The following is a 20770-nucleotide window of genomic DNA, read 5'->3' as shown; positions in this document are numbered from 1 at the left end:
AGCCGGGATCGCGCCTCAATGGCGGCGGTGTGCCTTCTTCTGCCTTTTCCCTCCTCCCTCCGTGTGAATGGAGCAGAGGTTTCATTCATGAATTTCTGGGCTGCGGGTGATTTCCACACGATAGGCTGGGGATGAATGAACCGCTGACGTCAATGCAAGGTAGCGTCATGGTCAGGCGGGGCGTGGGGGCGTTGGGGGGAGGGGGGTGGGTGGGTGGAGTTTGGTGGTTGGTTGTGGGGTGGGGGCGGTGTGCTCCCTGAAAGGCATAAAAGCCACGGGCGCTGTCCGCGGTGCTGAAATCCAGAGCCGGCGACCCAGACGGAGAGCAGCATCGCCTCTTGAGTCCAGACTACCTTCTGTTACACCTCAGACACCGGACCTCCCAGGTAAGACAAAGACTGCCTAAGGGACCTACATTGAGAATAAAACCTTTAAATTAGAGCTGCGTCCTCCAACAATTCTGTCGATGCTGCAATACTCCAACACCGAGGGCTGTTGTGGGGAGAAAAAAAACCTATTTAACATATTCGTTAATCTGCCAGAGAATTCTGACATTATTCTCGCGTTTTTGGATGCGAAAATTAATTGTTTGTTCACCCATTCTGATCAGTTTGATTGCAATTTGCTAAAAGTAACCCGATAATATGGTCCGTGAGCTCATCGGTTTGGAATAATTTCCACACTGAGGTATCCTTATGAGAAAATCAGGAAATTAGATATGAAACATTTAATGCATGTTATTTATTTGTGTATAATGCTTATATTGTATAAATATGGACAATATATGTTTTTCATATCAATGCATATATTAAAATGTGCACATTTTATTGTGTTTGTATAGTTGTATTTACAGATGGAGATCTCTCCACAAACAACGCAATCATGCCAATAACAGTCGCTATCAAGCCATTTGTTTCTCAGTGCAGGCTACAGTTCCAGGGATCAATGAAACTTGACTTAATCCTCGAAGTGCATTAATTTCGAGAGGCTAGCCAACAGTGAATAGGGATGAATTGGTTCTGGGTCCCTGGATCGGGAGGGGATGGGCGGCCGCATTCCGGCTGCAGTGCACGCCGTGAGACGCCCTGCTCCCTGGCAACAGCACAGATGGGATTCCCCATTCAGCGCTGGCGTTTAGATTGAATTCGGAGCTGCTGTACACATCCTTGCTTTGGTCCTTTGATCAGGCAGTTGCTGGCAACCTAATACACACATAGATAGATAGACAGATAGACAGATGGATGGATAGATAGATAGATAGATAGATAGATAGATAGATAGATAGATAGATAGATAGATAGATAGATAGATAGATAGATAGATAGATAGATAGATAGATAGATAGATAGATAGATAGATAGATAGATAGATAGATAGATAGATAGATAGATAGATAGATAGATAGAGATGGGGAGAGAAAAAGATAGAAGTAGAGAGATAGATAAGTAAATGGATGGATAGGGAGAGAGAAAGATAGAGATAGACAGATAGATAGACAGATAGATAGATAAATAAATAGATAGATAGAGATGGGGAGAGAAAGAGATGGAGAGATAGATAAATAAATAGGTGGATAGATAGAGAAAGATAGAGATAGATAGATTATGAGAGATAAATAGATAGATAGATAGATAAATAGGTAGATAGATAGATATAAAAACAAAAAACTACTGCGGATGCTGGAAATCCAAAACAAAAACAGAATTACCTGGAAAAACTCAGCAGGTCTGGCAGCATCGGTGGAGAAGAAAAGAGTCGATGTTTTGAGTCCTCACGACCCTTCAACAGAAGGGTTCTGTTGAAGGGTCGTGAGGACTCGAAACGTCGAATCTTTTCTTCTCCACCGATGCTGCCAGACCTCCTGAGTTTTTCCAGGTAATTCTGTTTTTGTTCTAGATAGATAGATAGATAGATAGATAGATAGAAAGATAGATAGATAGATAGATAGATAGATAGATAGATAGATAGATAGATAGATAGATAGATAGATAGATAGATAGATAGATAGATAGATAGATAGATAGATAGATAGATAGATAGATAGATAGATAGATAGATAGATAGATAGATAGATAGATAGATAGATAGATAGATAGATAGATAGATAGATAGGTAGATAGGCAGGTAGATAGGTTGAGAGGTACTCAGAGACAGACAGATGTAATGAGGGAAACATGCAAACATTGTTATGCTGGTGTCAGACACGTTGCATTGACGCACTGACCATCTTGGATTCACTGATGCGATTCCCTCAATCCCAATAGGGACTGGGTCCTGTCCTCCTGTATGCAGTTAGCAGATTGAAGAGTGAATGGAAACTGATGCAGAACCATGGGAGGTGGGGTGGGGGAGTATTTTGGTTCAGAAATGAATCAGGCAATAGCAACCCCCCAGCCCCCTGCACCCCCACCACCCTCTCCCCCTCCAGCAACTCCACACACACTCCAGCCACTACCCCTCACCTGCCCACATAGTCTAGATGCCCAGTGGGTGACAGGCAGGCACCTCTGCATTGCAAAGGTTGAACTGGGGAGAAATTGTTCACCAATTAGTACCTTGGAATTGTCGGCTGCTGTCACTGCCCATCAGAGGGGAAAAAAAATCCTGAGTTGCTGTGGTAACCAGAAGGCTGCAGACGTGGGCACAGTCTTCAGGGACTGCAGATCAATTGGTTGCCATGGTAACAGCTACTCGTATCTTGCAATCAGTGTCCTCGTCCACTGTGTGGCAAACTCTTTTTCCCTTTTGAATAAAATTTACACTTTAAATTAAACCCAAATAACATGGTGGGTGCTTCCTCCTCCTGTTGCTCTTCAGTCTCTGCCTCACTTTCCGAAAGTTGTCCATATCCCAACGGGGCAGATTTTCAGCGCTTATGTTCATATTGAACAGCAACATGAGAAACATGTCAGTATAACTCACATCCACTTGATGTGATATTCCGATAGTCTCTCCGAATTAATGTCTGTCTACACCAGGAGCTGTACAGTTAGAACTAGGCTGTGGATCAGAGAGAGAGAGAGAGAGATAGAGGGAGAGGGAGAGAGAGAGAGAGAGAGAGAGAAGTCAGACAAAGACACGCATATAGAGAGAGATGCACACAGACACATATGTAGAGAGATGTACGTACAGACACACATATAGAGAGATGTACGTGCAGACACACATATAGAGAGATGTACGTGCAGACACACATATAGAGAGATGTACGTGCAGACACACATATAGAGAGATGTACACACAGACACACATATAGAGAGATGTACACACAGACACACATATAGAGAGATGTAAACACAGACACACATATAGAGAGATGTACACACAGACACACATATAGAGAGATGTACACACAGACACACATATAGAGAGATGTACACCACAGACACACATATAGAGATATGTACACACAGACACACATATAGAGAGATGTACACACAGACACACATATAGAGAGATGTACACACAGACACACATATAGAGATGTACACACAGACACACATATAGAGAGATGTACACACAGACACACATATAGAGAGATGTACGTACAGACACACATATAGAGAGATGTACACACAGACACACATATAGAGAGATGTACACACAGACACACATATAGAGATGTACACACAGACACACATATAGAGAGATGTACACACAGACACACATATAGAGAGATGTACACACAGACACACATATAGAGAGATGTACACACAGACACACATATAGAGATGTACACACAGACACACATATAGAGAGATGTACACACAGACACACATATAGAGAGATGTACACACAGACACACATATAGAAGTATATAAAGAGATAGGCACACAATATACACAGGGATGCACATGCAAACACACAAAGACGAACACATGCACAGTGAAAAAAAACCCCAAAGCCTGTAAGAGAGACACAGAAATGAGGAGATAGACTGAGAGAGACAGGAACAAAGCTACAAAGGCATACAGGTAGAGTCAGAGACCCAGTCAGAATCAGACCGAACAATAGAAGGACAGAGACTGTAATCCAGAGAGAGATGTTCGAGGATGTGGGGAGGGGAACGACATTGAACACTAGGGAATGTGCGTTGATGAAAATGCCCTGGGCTTGTTAACTTGCCTTACTCCGCATTTCTGACCCTGGTGTTATACAATCTCTGTACCTCAGACTCTCAGTCTCGAAGTCTCTGCCTCGTTCTGTTTGTATGTTTGTCCTTATTTGACTCTTTCCATTCCCTTACTTTTGCGCTCCTGTCACCTGCTTTCAAAACCTATTTTTTTGCTCCCTCTCTCTCGTACGCCTCTGTTTCTGCCTCTTTATTTCTGCTTGTCTCTGCCCCTTATCTTTCCCCCTCTCTCTCTATGTCTCTGCTTACCTCTTTCTGTCCTGTCTCCATTTCTCTACTTGCGCTTCTCTCTCTCTCACTCTCTGCTTCTGCCTGTCTGCCTCTTTCTGCCTGTTCCTTTGCATTTTCTGTCTCTGCTTTGTACCTGTCTGTCTCTCTGCCAGTCTACCTGGCCATCTATCTGTCTGTCTTTTCTTGCTTTCTCTCTTTCTCTCTCTGTGTTTCAGTCTTTGTGCTTCTCTCACTCTTTCATTGTCATCCCATCTTCCCAGTTTTTATATGTTTTTCTCTCTCTCTCTGCCTTTGCCTCCCCTGTTACTGTCTCTGTGTTTCTGCGTTTTGCCTGCTTTCGTATCTTTATCTCCACGACCCAACAAAACGATCCTCCCATGTTCTGGTCACCAAGGGAATGGCCAGGGTCAAGCTGAATATACTCCCCGCTGTGTATCTGATCCGTGTATTATTTCAAGGCCCTGATGTCACAACCTCTTAGATGAGGCAGGGCCCTCCCACTTCTCCTGACAAGTACCACCTGGTATTGTCTGAATGTTGGCCCATCTTTGTGTTTAAGAAGCATCTTTACTCATGAATAGTCTACCATCTAGTATGTATCCACTCCCGAGCTCAGAGAACCATAGAAATTTACAGCATGGGGAAAGAGGCCATTTGGCCCAACATGTCCTTGACAGCTGACATGTAGCCATCCAGGCTAACTGGGGGAGACGGTGGTGTAGTGGTATTGTCACTGGGTGAGTAATCTAGAGACCCAGGCTAAAGCTCAGGAGGCAGGGGTTCAAATCCCACCACATAATTAAAACAAAAATCTGGAATTATAAGGACAGTAACAGTGACCATGAAACTATCATTGACTGTTATCAAAACCCATCTGTTTCACTAATGCCCCTTCAGGGAAGGAAATCTGCTGTCCATACCTGGTCTGGCCTATGTGTGACTCCAGACCCACAGCAAAGTGGTTGACTCTTAACTGCCCTGTGAAATGGCTGAGAAAAGCCACTCAGTTCAAGGGCAATTAGGGGTGGGCAGCAAATGCTGGCCTTGCCAGTGAAGCCCACATCCCATGATAGAAAAAAATAAAACAATCTCACTTCCCAGCACTTGGTCCGTAGCCTTGTAGGTTATGACACTTCAAGTGCCCATCCAAGTGTTTTTTAAATATGATGAGGGTTTCCACCTCTACCACCTTATCTGCTCCAGATCCCTGCCACCCTCTGGGTGAAAAGAAATCCCCTCAAATCCCTTCTAAACCCCCTACCTCTCACTTTAAATCAATGTCCCCTGGTCTATGAAGTTATGGATGCTTCAGCCAAGGGGAATAGGGCCTCCCTATCCACTCTATCTAAACCCAATGTAAATCATTTCATCAATGCAAAAACACGCAATAAAACCTGCTCCATTTATTCAAGGGAATGTGCTTATTCTGTAAATAGCCTGAAAATCTTGGTCGAAGAATGACAGAAGCCACTCATCTGTGTACATTGGTGACACGGGCTGTAGACTATTAACTTCAGAAGAGTAATGGGTGTTGGAATTTCACCAGATGTTCTTTCTGTGTTTTGTATCCATAGCTTTCTTGTCCCCTCCTGTGCCGCTCTGCAAAGATGTTTTGGCCAGCCCATTCGCAGACCTTTGTACTCTTAGCTATGAGCCTGACCTTTGTCAGTGCTGTGCCCCTTGCAGAAGGAAGCCATCGGGAGTACTCGGACCCAGCCAGCCTGAATGAAAGCGACCAGCTCTCTCACCCGCTACACAGGCAAGACCAGGGGATGCTCCCCGAAGATGGGAACATGCCTGAGGGCGAGATAGAGAGGGTCAAGAGCCACCAGGTCAGAGCGGCTGCCTCCCACCCCAGCGCCCAGCGTGAACCCAGTTACGACGATGAGTTATTCAAGGACGTGGATGCCAAGACGCTGGCGGCCATCCTGTTACAAGCTCTAAAGGTGGATGAAGACAAGCCAAGTGGCAGCAGGGAGGAGCCAAGGTGGCACAGTGGGGGTGTGCCCCCCTCCACCAATTACAGGTCACCCGAGGCCGGCAAGAAAGACTTGATGGAAAATGTGAAGAGCAGGACCAGAGTGAGCAAGACCCAGAGAAGCCCACTCTCCCAAGACAGTGAAGACTCAGAGAGGAGAGAGCAGGAAGATGAAGAAGACACCTTGACCCCTCAGAGCATTGATAGGCTGGAGGCAATGTTGCAGGACATGGAGAAGTATAGTACAGCCACCAAAAGGGAGAGGTCCAACGCAGCCCAACGCTCCTTGCCCATGTATAGCACCAAGAGTAATGATGAGTCAAATGAGAATGATGTCCTGAGGGACCTGGATGCCTTTGAAGAGCTGGTGGGCAGGAAGGACAAGTACTCTAACTATGAGGAGAACCAGGAGGATGCCAGAGGCAGGATGAAGTACGGGGCTGAAGATCTGGAGGACAGAGAGGGAGGCAGGAGGAAGGTGGGGCAGGAGAGGGCCGCAGATCGAGCTTCCGACCTGCTGCTGCAGTACCTGTTGAGGGGGGAAGCCAGCGAGGAGGAGGAGGAGGAGGAGAAGGTGAGGGAGGACCAGAGGGCAGGTGGGGGCTCGGACGAGAGTGCCTCCGAGGAGAAGAGGGCGGATGAAGACGAGGACGAGGACGAGGATATCGACCCGCAAACGATAGACAGGCTCATTGAGATCTCCAGCAAGCTTCACCTGCCGGCGGACGATGTGATCGACATCATCAACGACGTGGAGAAGAAAAGGAAGGATCCAGCGGAGAGGGTAGAGAGCAAGCATGGGGCATCCTCAAGGGACAGGTTCAGGTATTCATCCTCCCATTCGGACAGCAACTACCTGCCCCGCCATCGGCCAGAGAAGGCAAGGCACCACCCCAACAATGAGATGAGCCTTCAGCAACTGCTGGGTGCAGAAAACGCCCTGGACTATGACAGCGTGCCCTTCACCATCCCAAGAAGGTACCGACCCAGGCCAAGTGGTTACCCCAATTACATCCGCCCTTGGATCTACCAGCAACGCCACCGACCCTACTACTATCAGCCCCCACCCCCTGTCTACAGGAACAAAGACTACTATGAGGATGAGACGCAGGACAATGAGGAAGAGCTGGAGAACTACATTGAGAAGATCTTTCTCAAGCATCCAGAGGTCTTTCAGTAGAGCTAAAAAGAAAAGTCAACGGTTTCTCTTCTTCCCTCCCCACCTTTTTATTTCTGTCTAAAGTACCTGGTGTGTTGAGGTTTTGTGCATGAATCAGGCAGACATGTGGACACATAAACCCTGTGCATGGAGGCGCATTTGAAACACACCATGCATCGCATCCAACAGCCTTGTCACCCCCCCACCAGCCTAGAGGGAAAGTAGAAGGCGATAGAAGAAGCGAAATCTGATATTTTTGTACCGTGATGTATGTGTAGAGCCAACCCGAGTGCTCCAAACGATGTCCCGAATTTTTAAAACAGTTCCGGTTTAATGTGATGCTGATAATGTGTGTGTGTGTGTGTGTATGTATGTGCATTTGACTTCGAATCTTGCCAACTCTTTCCACCCTGAAACAACATTTCATAGGAATCGATCCATGGCTTAATCGGTTGTAAAGAAGGGCCCATGTTGAGGCGGTGGCATTGCCAGAGCAGGTGGCAACTCTGAATAAGATCACACGTTAACTGAGGGTGTCAAAGCTTAAGGAACAGGGTCCAATGCATACGAGCAAGGCATTTACATGCTACCTGTGTGTGACCGTCCATCGTCAGTGTTAAGGTCCCCACCCCAACAGAAAACGCACTCTTGCACAGGCAAGAGTGTCCTCCCTCTGCAGAAAGTGACTTATTGGTCGTAGGTGATACTGTAGATGACACTGAGGCTAATGGCTTCATGTCCACCACCCCGAGAGGGGGGGATGATCTGAATTCGTCCCTTAGGCCCCCTGGAAGAAGCTTACCATAGTTACAAGAATCTTTTGCAATTCATTGAGTTGGACGAGTTTGGAATCCAATACACTCTGCTGCAGAGTTTCACCAGGTCAGGCCAGGGAAAAAAAAAAGTGCTAACAATGTTTTTTAAAAAAGCAAAAAGCTCCCTATAGAATTTACTCAGATAGTTTGCAGTTAGGTTGGGGGAAACTCTCTGCCTTGAACCTTGCTTCCTTCTATTGCTACTGGGCAGGAGCTGGTCAGTAATGGAGATGTACCTCTAGCGTTCCCCCTTTCCAATCCCACCACAATGTTTGCACCCGCTCTCACACATCCCCAGTTAGAGAGCCGGCCACCTTCGAGAGGAGGTGGTGGCCTGTCGATTGCCCTTACCTGTCTCAGTCACTTGGCCATAGGGTATAATGGAGAGGTGAGCTCACAGTCTGCGATATGTAAAGGATGACAGTCGGTTGCAGAACCCGGGCTAAGAGGTTTGCCTATCTCCCAGTCTAAGGATCCCACTCCTGAATTGGTTTTCAAGTATCCATCCCTACAACCTCAAGGATTCAACCCAGAAACTGAAGCAGGTTAATGCAACCTCTGTCCTGAAACCCGGTTGGAAGTGTGCATTCACCATGTGGTTATGCACTGAGGAATTGTCCCACCAGTAACCCACACAATTATTTGTTTAAATGCATTGTTAATTTTTCCAAAAAAGCCATTGGTTGACTGGAGGTGGAGGTAGGATTCGACCTCTGTTGCTCTGCGTTTACTCTTATCACCTGTGCCATGACATAACGAAGACTGATGGGTGAAACGAAGAGCTGTGGTTTGAAAATAAACAGAGACGGAGGGAGGGAGAGGGGGATCTGTACCTTGTGCTCCACTGTAAATTTTCTCAAGTCTGCGAATATTGCTTCTTGGAGTGTACGCAAAGTCTTGTTATCTATCTGAAGAAAATACAGAGTCTTTTGATGTTGCAGCATCCGATGTGTTTTTGCATTTAATAAAAATTGATGTTGTAAATAGCATGGCGGGTGGTTGGGCAGGGTGGGGGGAAATGGTTGAGTACTAGTTTTGAAATGAATAAAAAGCAAATATTTTATTCAACAGTAGTCTTTTTGTCTTACGGTTCCATTGGGGGTGAGGGAAGCAGCTCCCTCAAGCTGTAGCAGAACATCAAAAATTCACTGGCTTGTTGCTCCATCCGCTGTGGGTTATGCAGGGCATACTGCAGACTGTCAAACACAGAGCACAAGGGTCTGTTATATACAGGGGAGACAATACGATCTGGCATAGAGAAAACCTGCCTTTATATAGCGCCATCCACGTCACAGGGCGCCCGAAAGTGCTCTACAACCAATGAATTACTTTTGACGTGAGGTCACTGTTGCATCGTAGGCAAGGGTGGCGACTATGGTGACCTGGTAATATCATCGGGTTAGCAATCCCAAGGCCCTAGGCTGACGCTTTGGGACATGGGTTCAAATCTCACCATGGCAGCTGGTGGAATTTAAGTTCAATTAATAATCTGGAATTGAAAAGCTAGTCTCAGTAATGGTGACCGTGAAACCATTGCTGCAAAACCCCATCTGGTTCCCTAATGCCCTTTAGGGAGGGCAATCTGCTGTCCTTACCTGGTCTGGCCTCCATGTGACAGCAACTTGGTTGACTCTTGACTGCCCTTTAAACGGACGAGCAAGCCACTCAGTTCAAGGGCAATTAGGGACGGGCAACAAATGCTGGCCTAGCCATCCACACCCCATGAAAGAATAAATAAAAATACACACATCAAGCTCCCAGGAACAGCAATTCAATAATGACTCAGGTCATCTGCTTTGTTGTGATGGTGGGCTGAGGGATGAATATTGGCCAGGACACCGGGGAGAACTCCCCTGCTCTGCTTCAATGTAGCACCATGGGGATCTTTCACATCCACCTCAGAGGGCAAACTTGGTTTAATGTCTCATCCAAAAGATGGCACCCGTGGTTGAGCAGCATTCCACCAGCGCTGCGCTGGGAGCATTCGTGAAGATTTCTGCAGCCAGGTAGAGTGGGGCTTGAACCTAGAAATGCGTGATTCCGAGATTAGAGTGCTACCAACTGAGACACAGCACAGAACCATCAGAAACAGGAAAAATGCACAATGTGGAGTCTGTTTCATACAAGAAAACACACAATATAGAATTGGGCACATTAAGGAACCTTGCATATGTGTGATTCGGCACATCTGGAAATGCACAGAACAGCACATGTCAAACACAGGGTAGCGCACAGTTCAAACCTGTCACAGAAAGAACCATACACAAGCTCTCATGGATAGGCTAGTACGCAGTCTGAGTTATAGAAAGGATGACAGTCGCACAATGGGCAGAGTGGCCTCCTTCTGCGCTGCAAAGTGAGGATGTTTCCACTTGTGGGGGAGACTGGAACCAGGGGACACAGTTTAACAATAAGAGGTCTATTGTTTGAGACGGAGATGAGGAGGAAATCTTTCTCTCTAATGGTCATTAGTCTGTGGAATTCTCTTCCCCAGAGAGCAGTGGAGGCTGGGTCATTGAATATATTCAAGGCTGAGTTAGACAGATTTTTGATTGACAGGGAGTCAAGGGTCATGGGGGACAGACTGGAAACTAGAGTTGAGACCACAGTCAGAACAACCATGATCTTAATGAATGGGAAAGTAGGCTTGAAGGCCGAATGGCCTACTCGTGCTCCTAAGCCCTATGTTCCTAAATCTTTCTACATTTTTTAAATATCTGGAGAGGAGGAATGTTCAGTGATGTGGGGAGAGGAAGGACATGAATTGCTCCTTCAGGGAGTCAGCACGAACACAATAGGCTGAATAGCCTTCTTCTGTAAAGAACTGGATTAGCCATATCAATACTGTGGCTACGAGAGCAGGTCAGAGACTAGGATTCCTGCAGTGAGTTACTCACCTCCTGACACCCCAAAGCCTGTCCTCCATCTACAAGGCACAAGTCAGGAGTGCGATGGAATACTCCCCACTTGCCTGGATGAGTGCAGCTCCCACAACACCCGGGAAGCTCGACACCATCCAGGACAAACCAGCTCGATTAATTAGCACCACATCCGCAAACATTCATCTTAATGGATGGGAAAGCAGGCTTGAAGGGCTGAATGGCCTACTCGCGCTCCTAAGCCCTATGTTGCTAAATCATGTTCCTAAAAATGTGGTTGACTCTTAATTAGGGATGAGCAATAAATGCTTGCCTAGGCAGCGATGCCCACATCCTGTGAACAAGTAGTGAAAAATAAATTCCCTCCACCACTGACGCACAGTAGCAGCAGTGTGTACCATCTACAAGATGCACTGCAGCAGCTCACCAAGGCTCATTAGGCAGTGCCTTCCAAACTCACCACCGCTACCATCTAGCAGGATAAGGGCAGCAGACACGTGGCTACACCACCACCTAGAAGTTCCCCTCCAAGTCACTCATCATCCTAACTTGGAAATATATCGCCGTTCCTTCACTGTCGCTGGGTTAAAACATTTTTAAAATTCATTTACGGGATGTGGGCTTCACTGGTTGGGCCAGCATTTATTGCCCATCCCCAATTGCCCCTTGAGAAGGTGGTGGTGAGCTGCCTTCTTGAACCGCTGCAGTCCATGTGGTGTAGGTACACCCACAGTGCTGTTAGGGAGGGAGTTCCAGGGTTTGACTTTCTATGATATGTTACATGAAGTGTTCAATCCTGTGCAGAGAGAGATATGGGATGTCATAGTGTAACCCAGCTCATCAGAGCTGTGTCAGGGACACCATGGTGCCTTTAATGTGGAGCCCCGCTCATGTGGTACCCACTACACACAACGTTAGTTTAGATTGAATGCAGTGAAGGTCAGGCAACTGTAAAATGGGGGTCAGAATTTAGCGACGGCTGTGAGAGTGCCATTGATGCTGGAATCCTACAGTTCTTTATCCAAAGTAGGGGTCCCAGCGGGGGAGCTGAGGCAAGTAGATAACCCCTCACTCCGCCCTGACCTCAGCATCATGAGCTTCGCGTAATTTTCATTCTAGGGCTTTATTTGCACACTGTGTGCGCTCACAATCAGTTACCCACCTAAAACTGACCGGTGAACTGGAGATTGTAGGAGGGTTTTGCTATTGGGAATGGGGGAGTTGGTGGTGAGTGGGGATGGGAAAGGCCTGAGGTTAAAGGGCACCTGCATTTTTGCTTATGTGGAGGTCCAACAGAGAAACCCCCTTTCCACCCTGGGGAGGAGGAGAGAGCAGGGAAGGTGGGAGGGGGGGGTTGGGGAAGGGTGGTGGAAATACTGCAGTGGTTACCATGCACAGAACCCGGGCAAAAGACCCTTACTGGATGTCAACTACTCACAGGAACCGCAGGAAGAGAGCAGGGCATCTGCCGGTGAGTGTCTTGAAGGGTTTTAACTGCCCTTTCCGTGTCTGCTGTATTGGTAGTGGCAGAGTCATTATGGCACAAATGGGGGCCATTCGGCCCATCGAGTCAGAGAGCAGTCCAGTCAGTCCCATTCTCCCCCCACCCCTCCACTCTATCTCCGTATCCCTTGCGAGTTTATTTCCCTCAAGTACCCATCCAATTTCCTTTTGAAATCATTCATCATCTCCGCTTCCATCCCCCTCGTGGGCAGCGAGCTCCACTTACCACTCTCTGCGTAAAAAAAGCTCTTCCTCATGATCTTTTGCCCAAAATCTATATCCCCCCTAATCCCTTACTATCAGCCAATGGGAACAGTTTTTCTTTGTCTACCTTACCTAAGCCTGTTATCATCTTGTACCCCTCTATCAGATCCTCCCTCAATCTCCTTCCCTCCAAGGAGAACAACCCCAGCTTCTCCAACCTAACCTTGTCATTAAAATCCCTCACCCCCTCGAACCATTCTGGTAAATCCCATCCGCAGCCTTTCAAGGAACCTCACACCCTTCCCAAAGTGGCAGATGGGAGTTAAATTCCTTCTCTGGAACTTCAGTTACAGCCCCATTAACATATCTGGTCCAGAAATGCCTCTGTTAAAATTCTCATCCTCGTGTTCAAATCCCTCTATGCTCCACCAGGTCCCCACCGCCCCCCCAAGCGCCCCTCAATCTCTTTCACATCCTCCAGCCCTACAACCTTCTGAGATCTCTGCTCTCCTCCAATGCTGACCTCTCACGTATCCTTGATAATCATTGCTAGACTTTCGGCTGCCTGGGTTTTAAAGTCCGGAATTCCTTCCCTGAACCTCTCCACCTCTCTCTCTCCTCCTTTAAGATGTTCCTTAAAAACTACCCCTTTAATCAAGCTTTTGATCACTTCATATTTAATATCTTTATGGGGCTTGGGATCAAATGTTGTTTGATAATGACCTTTCGCCGTCACCTGTTATGTTCTATTATATTAAATCTGCTGTATAATGCAATTGCTCTTCTTGTTCTATTTAAGCCCTTCCATGAATCATCCTTTAACTCTTTTACTTTCATCTAGTTTTCAAAGCGCTTTAAGTCAGATATGGTGGTGAACTGAGCTGTGTATGTAAGGTCGGACGTGGACAAGAGCAGAGTGATAACAACCAATGAGATGTCTGAAGTGCCGTCGTGGTTGTAATGCAGCAGCCAAATGTGCATAGCAGGATCCCACAAACAGCAACAAGAAATAACGAGCGACGTTTCTTCAGTGATGCTGGTTGAGGGGTAAACATCGCCCAGCACAGTGGGCCGAGCTCCCCTGCTCTTCTTCCATCGGTGGCCCGTTGGGTCTTTAGCCTGAGACGGCGGGTGGGGTCTTTGGCCGAACAGCTCATCTGATAACTGGCACCTCTGGCAATGTAACCTGCCCTCTGCCCTGCACAGACAGCATCAGCCTGGATCACGTGCTCAGGTCTCTGGAGTGGGACTTGACCCCATGACTTTCCAACGCAGAGGCAAGAGAGAGATACAGCTGATATAAGATCATAACTGCTCTTAACCAGTGCTCTTGGGGGAAGGTGGCGTAGTGGTAATATCATTGGACTAGTGATCCAGAGGCCCAGGCTAATGCTCTGGGGGCATAGGTTCAAATCCCACCAAGGCAGCTGGTGGAATTTAAAGTCATTTCATAAATTTGGGATTAAAAGCTAGTCTCAGTAATGGTGACCATGATAACTTGCAAAAACCCATCTGGTTCATGAACACCCCTTTAAGGAAGGAAATCTGCTGTCCTTACCTGGTCTGGCCTACATGTGACCCCAGACCCACAGCAATGTGGTTGACTCCTAACTGCCCCTCTGAAATGGCTGAGCAAGTCACTCAGATTCAAGGGCAATTAGGGATGGGCAACAAATGTTGGCCTTGCCAGTGATGCCCACATCCCATGAAAGAATAAAGGAAAAACCATGGGGATAAGGCCCAGAGCTGAACCAGTCTCCCCATAATCCAACAGAACAGAGATACTGAGATGTTAAGGCTTGACTAATATCACACTGACAAAACACAATTAGTAGCACACACTTCCTAATTGGAAAGCTGTGGGTTTGGATTGTTGAGGGCAGCGATGTCATGGTTCATTAGAATTTGATTGGGCCCATTTGCATATTGGTGGCAAATGAGTAATATTGACGTGTTTGGTATAATCGGTTGGTACTTGGCTCTGACACCACATTTCTATATTTAGCCATCCTCAGAGAATAATGCAGCCTCAAAAAGCTGGACCGGATTTTAAAATAAATGGATTTCCCTTTCATTTTTTTTTCCAATTCGTTCATGGGATGTGGGTTTCACTGGCTGGGCCCAGCATTTATTGCCCACCCCTAATTGCCCTTGAGAAGGTGGTGGTGAGCTGCCTCCTTGAACCGTGTGATGTAGGTACACCCACAGTGCTGTTAGGGAGGGAGGTCTAGGATTTCGACCCGGCGACAGTGAAGGAACGGTGATACATTTCTAAGTCAGGATGGTGAGTGACTTGGAGGGGAACTTCCAGATGGTGGTGTTCCCATCAATCTGTTGCCCTTGTCCTTCATGTTATAGAGGGAACTATTTTTTGGTGGGTGTGGGGGGTGGGTTTACCTGATGGGTAAAAGAGACCAGGTTTCCTGCCTCCCATATTCACCTCAGTATAAGTTGCATGCTTGAAACTCACCTGACCTGAACCTGGTTGCTGTGAAATTGAGTCTGGTGTGGGGACTGAGGCAAGTTCACGGAAGGCGAGAGAGAGGTGGGGAGGTTTAGGGAGCTAATTTCAGAACTTAGGGCCCAGGCAGCCAAAGGCATGGAAGCCAGTGGTGGAGTGTTTGAAATCGGGATGCAGAAGAGGCCTGAATTGAAAGTACAGAGAGATCTCACAGGGTTGTAGGGCATGAGAAGCTAACAGAGATAGCATAGGCGAGGCCATGGGGAGATTGAAGGATGAAGATGGGAATTGTAACAGTGAAGCATTGGTGGGAATTATAAAGTTGCGGCATTGCCGGTGCAGGGATCAGTGAGCACAGGGGGTGATGGGTGAAAGATAACGCTGAGAGTTAGGGAACTGGTTTCAGCATTTTGGAGGAGCTCAAGTTTCTGAAAGGTAGAAGCCAGGAGGGCAATCAGGAGAACATTGGAGTAGCCAACTAGAGGTCAGTGCACAGTAGGCAGAACACTGACTACATCAAGTTGTGGGATAGACTGAATAATTACAGGCCAGTCAGTCTGATCTCGGTAGTGGGAAAATTATTGAAATCAATTCTGAAGGACAGGAGAAACTGTCACTTAGAAAGGCATGGAACAGTCAAGGATAGTCAGCATGCATTTGTTAAGGGGAGGTGGGGCCTGACTAATTGGATTGAATTTTTTGAGGCGGTAACAAGGAGGACTGATGAGGGTAGTGTAGTTGATGTGGTCTACATGGATTTTAGCAAGGCTTTTGACAAGGTCCCACATGACTGACTGGGTGAAAAATAGAAGTCCATGGGATACAGGGCAAAGTAGCAAGCTGGATACAAAATTGTCCCAGTGGCAGGAAACAAAGGGTAATTGTTGACGGATGTTTTTGTGACTGGAAGGCTGTTTGCAGTGAGGTTCCACAAGGCTCAGTACTCGCTCCCTTGCTTTTTGTAGTCTACATTAATGATTTAGACATAAATGTGGGGGGAACGATCAAGACGTGTGCAGACGACACAAAAATTGGCTGCACCTTTGATATAGGAGGGGGGTAGCTGTAGACGGCGGGAAGATATCAATGGACTGGTCAGGTGGGCAGAAAAGTGGCAAATGGATTTCAACCCAGAGAAGTGTGAGGTGCTGCATTTGGGGAGGTCAAACAAGGCAAAGCATTACACAGTAAATGGGAGGATGCTGAGAGGTGTAGAGGAAGTGAAGGACCTTGGAGTGAGTGTCCAGAGATCCGTGAATGTAGCAGGACAGGTCGATAAAGTGGCTAAGAAGGCATATGTAATCCTTTCATTTATTAGCTGAGGCATAGAATACAAGAGCAGGGTGGTTATGTTGGAACTGTATAAAACATTAGTTAGGCCACAACTTGAGTCCTGTGTGCAGTTCCGGTCACCTCATTACAGAGAGGATGTACTTGTACTAGAGAGGGTACAGGGGAGATTTACGAGGATGTTGCCAGGACTGTAAAATTGCAGCTATGAGGAGAGATTGGATAGGCTGGGGTTGTTCTTGAAACAGAGGAGGCTGAGGGGAGATTTGATTGAGGTGTGCAAAATTGCGAAGGGCCTGGTAGAGTGGATGGGGGGGGCTTATTCACTTTAGCAGAGAGGTCAGTGACTAGGGGTCATAGATTTAAAGTGATTAGTAGAAAGATTAGAGGGGAGATGAGGAAAGATTTTTTCACCCAGAGGGTTGTGGGGATCCGGAACTCACTGCCTGAAAGGGTAGTAGAGGCAGGAACCCTCAGCTCATTTAAAAGGTGTCTGGATGTGCACCTCAAGTGCCATAACCTGCAGGGCTACAGACCAAATGCTGGACAGTGGGATGAGGCTGGGTGGCTCGTTTTTTGACCAGCACAGGCACGCTGGGCCAAATGGCCTCTTTCTGTGCCATAAACTTTCTATCATTCTAGCTACAGCGGGTCAAGAAAGCAGCTCACCACTGCCTTCTCAAGGGCAATTAGGGATGGGCAATAAATGCTGGCCCAGTCAGCAATGCCCACATCCCATAACTGAATAAAAAAAGACTCCTACCACATAATAATCCATAGCCCAAAAAGAAACCTACAAGTGATAGTTGGTCAGCAAAGTCAGCACAAAAGGAACTATCTTCCCTTTACCCTTTGTCACCATGGAGGGCAATGGCTATCTCCCTCCTGCAGATTCTATGCCCTGATTTTTCAGCGCTCCCACCCCCTCACCACTGCAGGGGTCACAAAATCTCACATAATCGTAGAGTGGTTACTGCACAGAGGGAGGCCAGTTAGCCCATCGAGTCTATACTGGCAAGAGCAACTCAGCTAGTCCCACTCCACTGTCCTTCCCCCATAGCCCTGCGGTTCCAACAGGTGTTAACCCAATTCCCTTTCTGGAAATCCCAGTTGAATCTGGCTCCACCAAACCCTCAGGCAGATCCTAACCAGCCGCTGCATCAACAAATGTTTTTCCTCATGTCATCTTTGGTTCTTTTGCCAATCACTTGAATTCGGTCTACTCTGGTTCTCGATCCTTCTGTCAATGGGGACAGTTTCTCCCTGTCTCACCATTCCAGATCCCCTCATGACTCTGAATAACTCTATCGACCCCCCCCCACCCCCTCAACCTCCTCTTCTCTCAGGAGAACAGCTCCAGGTTCTCCAATCTATCGACATAACTGAAGTCACTCATCCCTGTAGCCATTCTCGTGTAGAGGGAGCTTTACTCTATATCTAACCCCGTGCTGTACCTGTCCTGGGAGTGTTTGATGGGGACAGTGTAGAGGGAGCTTTACTCTGTATCTAACCCCGTGCTGTGCCTGTCCTGGGAGTGTTTAATGGGGACAGTGTAGAGGGAGCTTTACTCTATATCTAACCCCGTGCTGTACCTGTCCTGGGAGTGTTTGATGGGGACAGTGTAGAGGGAGCTTTACTCTGTATCTAACCCCGTGCTGTACCTGCCCTGGGAGTGTTTGATGGGGAAAGTGCAGAGGGAGCTTTGCTCTGTGATGCTCCAGTTGAGGAAGAACCAATGTTTTATTCAGTTTCATCGCACCTTCCTTGCCTTTGTACCCTATACCTCTACTTATTAAAATTGTGTAACCTCTTCTCAAGCTGCCCTGCCAGTGATTTGCCTAGTAACACCTAGGTGCAAAAGGTCTGTCTGAATAACTAGAGATGGCTGACGATTTTGTATTGGTTGGGCCTCTTGGAGAGTCAACTTCCTAACTTGCATTGTGAGCATTATTTGTCTGCCAAGCCATTCATATTACAGCATGGTGCCATATTGACAATCTAACCCCTTGCAGGCCAACGCTTCTTAATGGAACATACATATATCAAGCTCAGGTTCAAACGCTTCCACAATGAAGCACTGTTGAAGTGCAATCACTGTTGTAATGTTGGAGACTCGGGAGGAAATTTGCCACAAACAGCAGTGTGATAATGACCAGATAATCTGCTTCAAGTACTGATCTTTGGGGAGCACTCTAATAGTGCTGGGTTATCTTTCACAGTCACCTGAGTAGGCAGATGGGTCTCAGCTGAAAACCGACACCTCTGACAGTGCAACACTCCCTCAGTGCTGCATTGGGAGTATCAGCCTGGAGGTGGGACTTGAACCCAAGACCTTCGGAGGCAAGAGCGCGACCCTGTAATGGACTCTTGGTATCTGACTCGCTTTACTTGCCCTGTGAGTGTTTGATGGCAACAGTATAGAGGGAGCTTTACTCTGTATCTAACCCCGTGCTGTACCCGCCCTGTGAGTGCTTGATGGCGAAAGTGTAGAGCGAGCTTTACTCTGTATCTAACCCCGTGCTGTACCTGCCCTGGGAGTGTTTGATGGGGACAGTGTAGAGGGAGCTTTACTCTGTATCTAACCCCGTGCTGTACTTGCTCTGTGAGTGTTTGATGGCAACAGTATAGAGGGAGCTTTACTCTGTATCTAACCCCGTGCTGTACCTGCCCTGTGAGTGCTTGATGGTGAAAGTGTAGAGCAAGCTTTACTCTGTATCTAACCCCGTGCTGTACCTGCCCTGTGAGTGTTTGATGGGGAAAGTGTAGAGGGTGCTTTACTCTGCATCTGACCCTTATGCTGTACCTTTATTTAATATTCATTCATGGGATGTGGGTGTCGCTGGCTAGGCCAGCATTTATTGCCCACCCATAATTGCCCTTGAGAAGGTGGTGGTGAGCTGCCTTCTTGAACCGCTGCAGTCCATGTGGTGTATGTAACACCCACAGTGGTGTTAGGGACGGAGTTCCAGGATTTTGACCCAGCGACAGTGAAGGAACGGCCATATATTTCCAAGTCAGAATGGTGAGTGGCTTGGAGGGGATCTTCCAGTTGGTGCTCTTCCCATGTATCTTCTGTCCTTGCCATTCTAGGTGGTAGTGGTTGTGGGTTTGGAAGGTGCTGTCTAAGGAGATTTGGTGAGTTTCTGCAGTGCATCTTGTAGATGGTACACACTGCTGCTGCTGTGTGTTGGTGCTGGAGGGAGTGAATGTTTGAAAAAGGGGTGCCAATCAAGCGGGCTGCTTTGTCCTGGTTGGTGTGGAGCTTCTTGAGTGTTGATGGAGCTGCACTTATCCAGGCAAGTGGGAACTATTCCATCACACTCCTGACTTGTGCTTGTAGATGGTGGACAGACTTTAGGGAGTCAGGAGTTACTCGCTGCAGGATACTCAGCCTCTGACCTGGTCTTGTAGCCACAGTATTTATATGTCTAGACCAGTCCAGTTTCTGGTCAATGGTAACCTCCAGAATGTTGATAACAATGGTAATGCCAGTGAATGTCAAGGGGCAATGGTTAAATTCTCTCTTGCTGGAGCTGGTTATTGCCCGGCACTTATGTGGTGCGAATGTGACTTGCCACTTGTCAGCCCAAGCCTGGATATTGTCCAGGTTTTTCTGCATTTGGACATGGACTGCTTCAGTATGTGAGGAGTCGTGCATGGTGCTGAACATTGTGCGATCATCAGTGAAGTGTTTGATGGGGACAGTGTAGAGGGAGCTTCACTTTGTACCTAACCCCCATGCTGTACCTGTCCTGGGGGTGTTTGATGGGGACGGTGTAGAGGGAGCTTCACTCTGTACCTAACCCCCATGCTGTACCTGTCCTGGAAGTGTCTGATTGGACAATATAAATGACACAACATTAGAATGCCTCACCCTGCCAAACTCAATTACCGAAAAGATGATGGCAAGGGTTCATTGCGAATAAAAGCTCAGACGTGTGCAATGCACCCGCTCAAATGTTTAATAAATAAAAACTCCAATTTCACAGATTTACATGGATCTTTTCACTTCACACATAGTCCAAAAATAAACATTCAAAACTCTGATAACACAAGGATGGAGTCTGAAGTCAGGTGAAATCCCACTTCATCCTGGCTGTGATCGGGAGCAATATTTA

General features: G+C 47.1%; 1 protein-coding gene across 1 annotated transcript; it reads left to right on the top strand.

Annotated features, from left to right (window-relative positions):
- Positions 1-301: 301 nt before the first annotated feature.
- LOC144671726 (uncharacterized) lies at positions 302-9375 on the top strand. The gene is made up of 2 exons (XM_078533736.1): positions 302-386; positions 5938-9375. The coding sequence occupies exon 2, from the start codon at positions 5971-5973 to the stop codon at positions 7519-7521; it is 1551 nt and encodes a 516-aa protein (XP_078389862.1). The 5' UTR covers positions 302-386; positions 5938-5970; the 3' UTR covers positions 7522-9375.
- Positions 9376-20770: the final 11395 nt, after the last annotated feature.

This window comes from Cetorhinus maximus, chromosome 34 (genome assembly GCF_964194155.1).
Source record: "Cetorhinus maximus chromosome 34, sCetMax3.hap1.1, whole genome shotgun sequence".
NCBI lineage: Eukaryota > Metazoa > Chordata > Chondrichthyes > Lamniformes > Cetorhinidae > Cetorhinus > Cetorhinus maximus.
The sequence above is the reverse complement of the archived record's forward strand: the minus strand, read 5'-3'. Positions and strand labels throughout refer to the sequence as shown.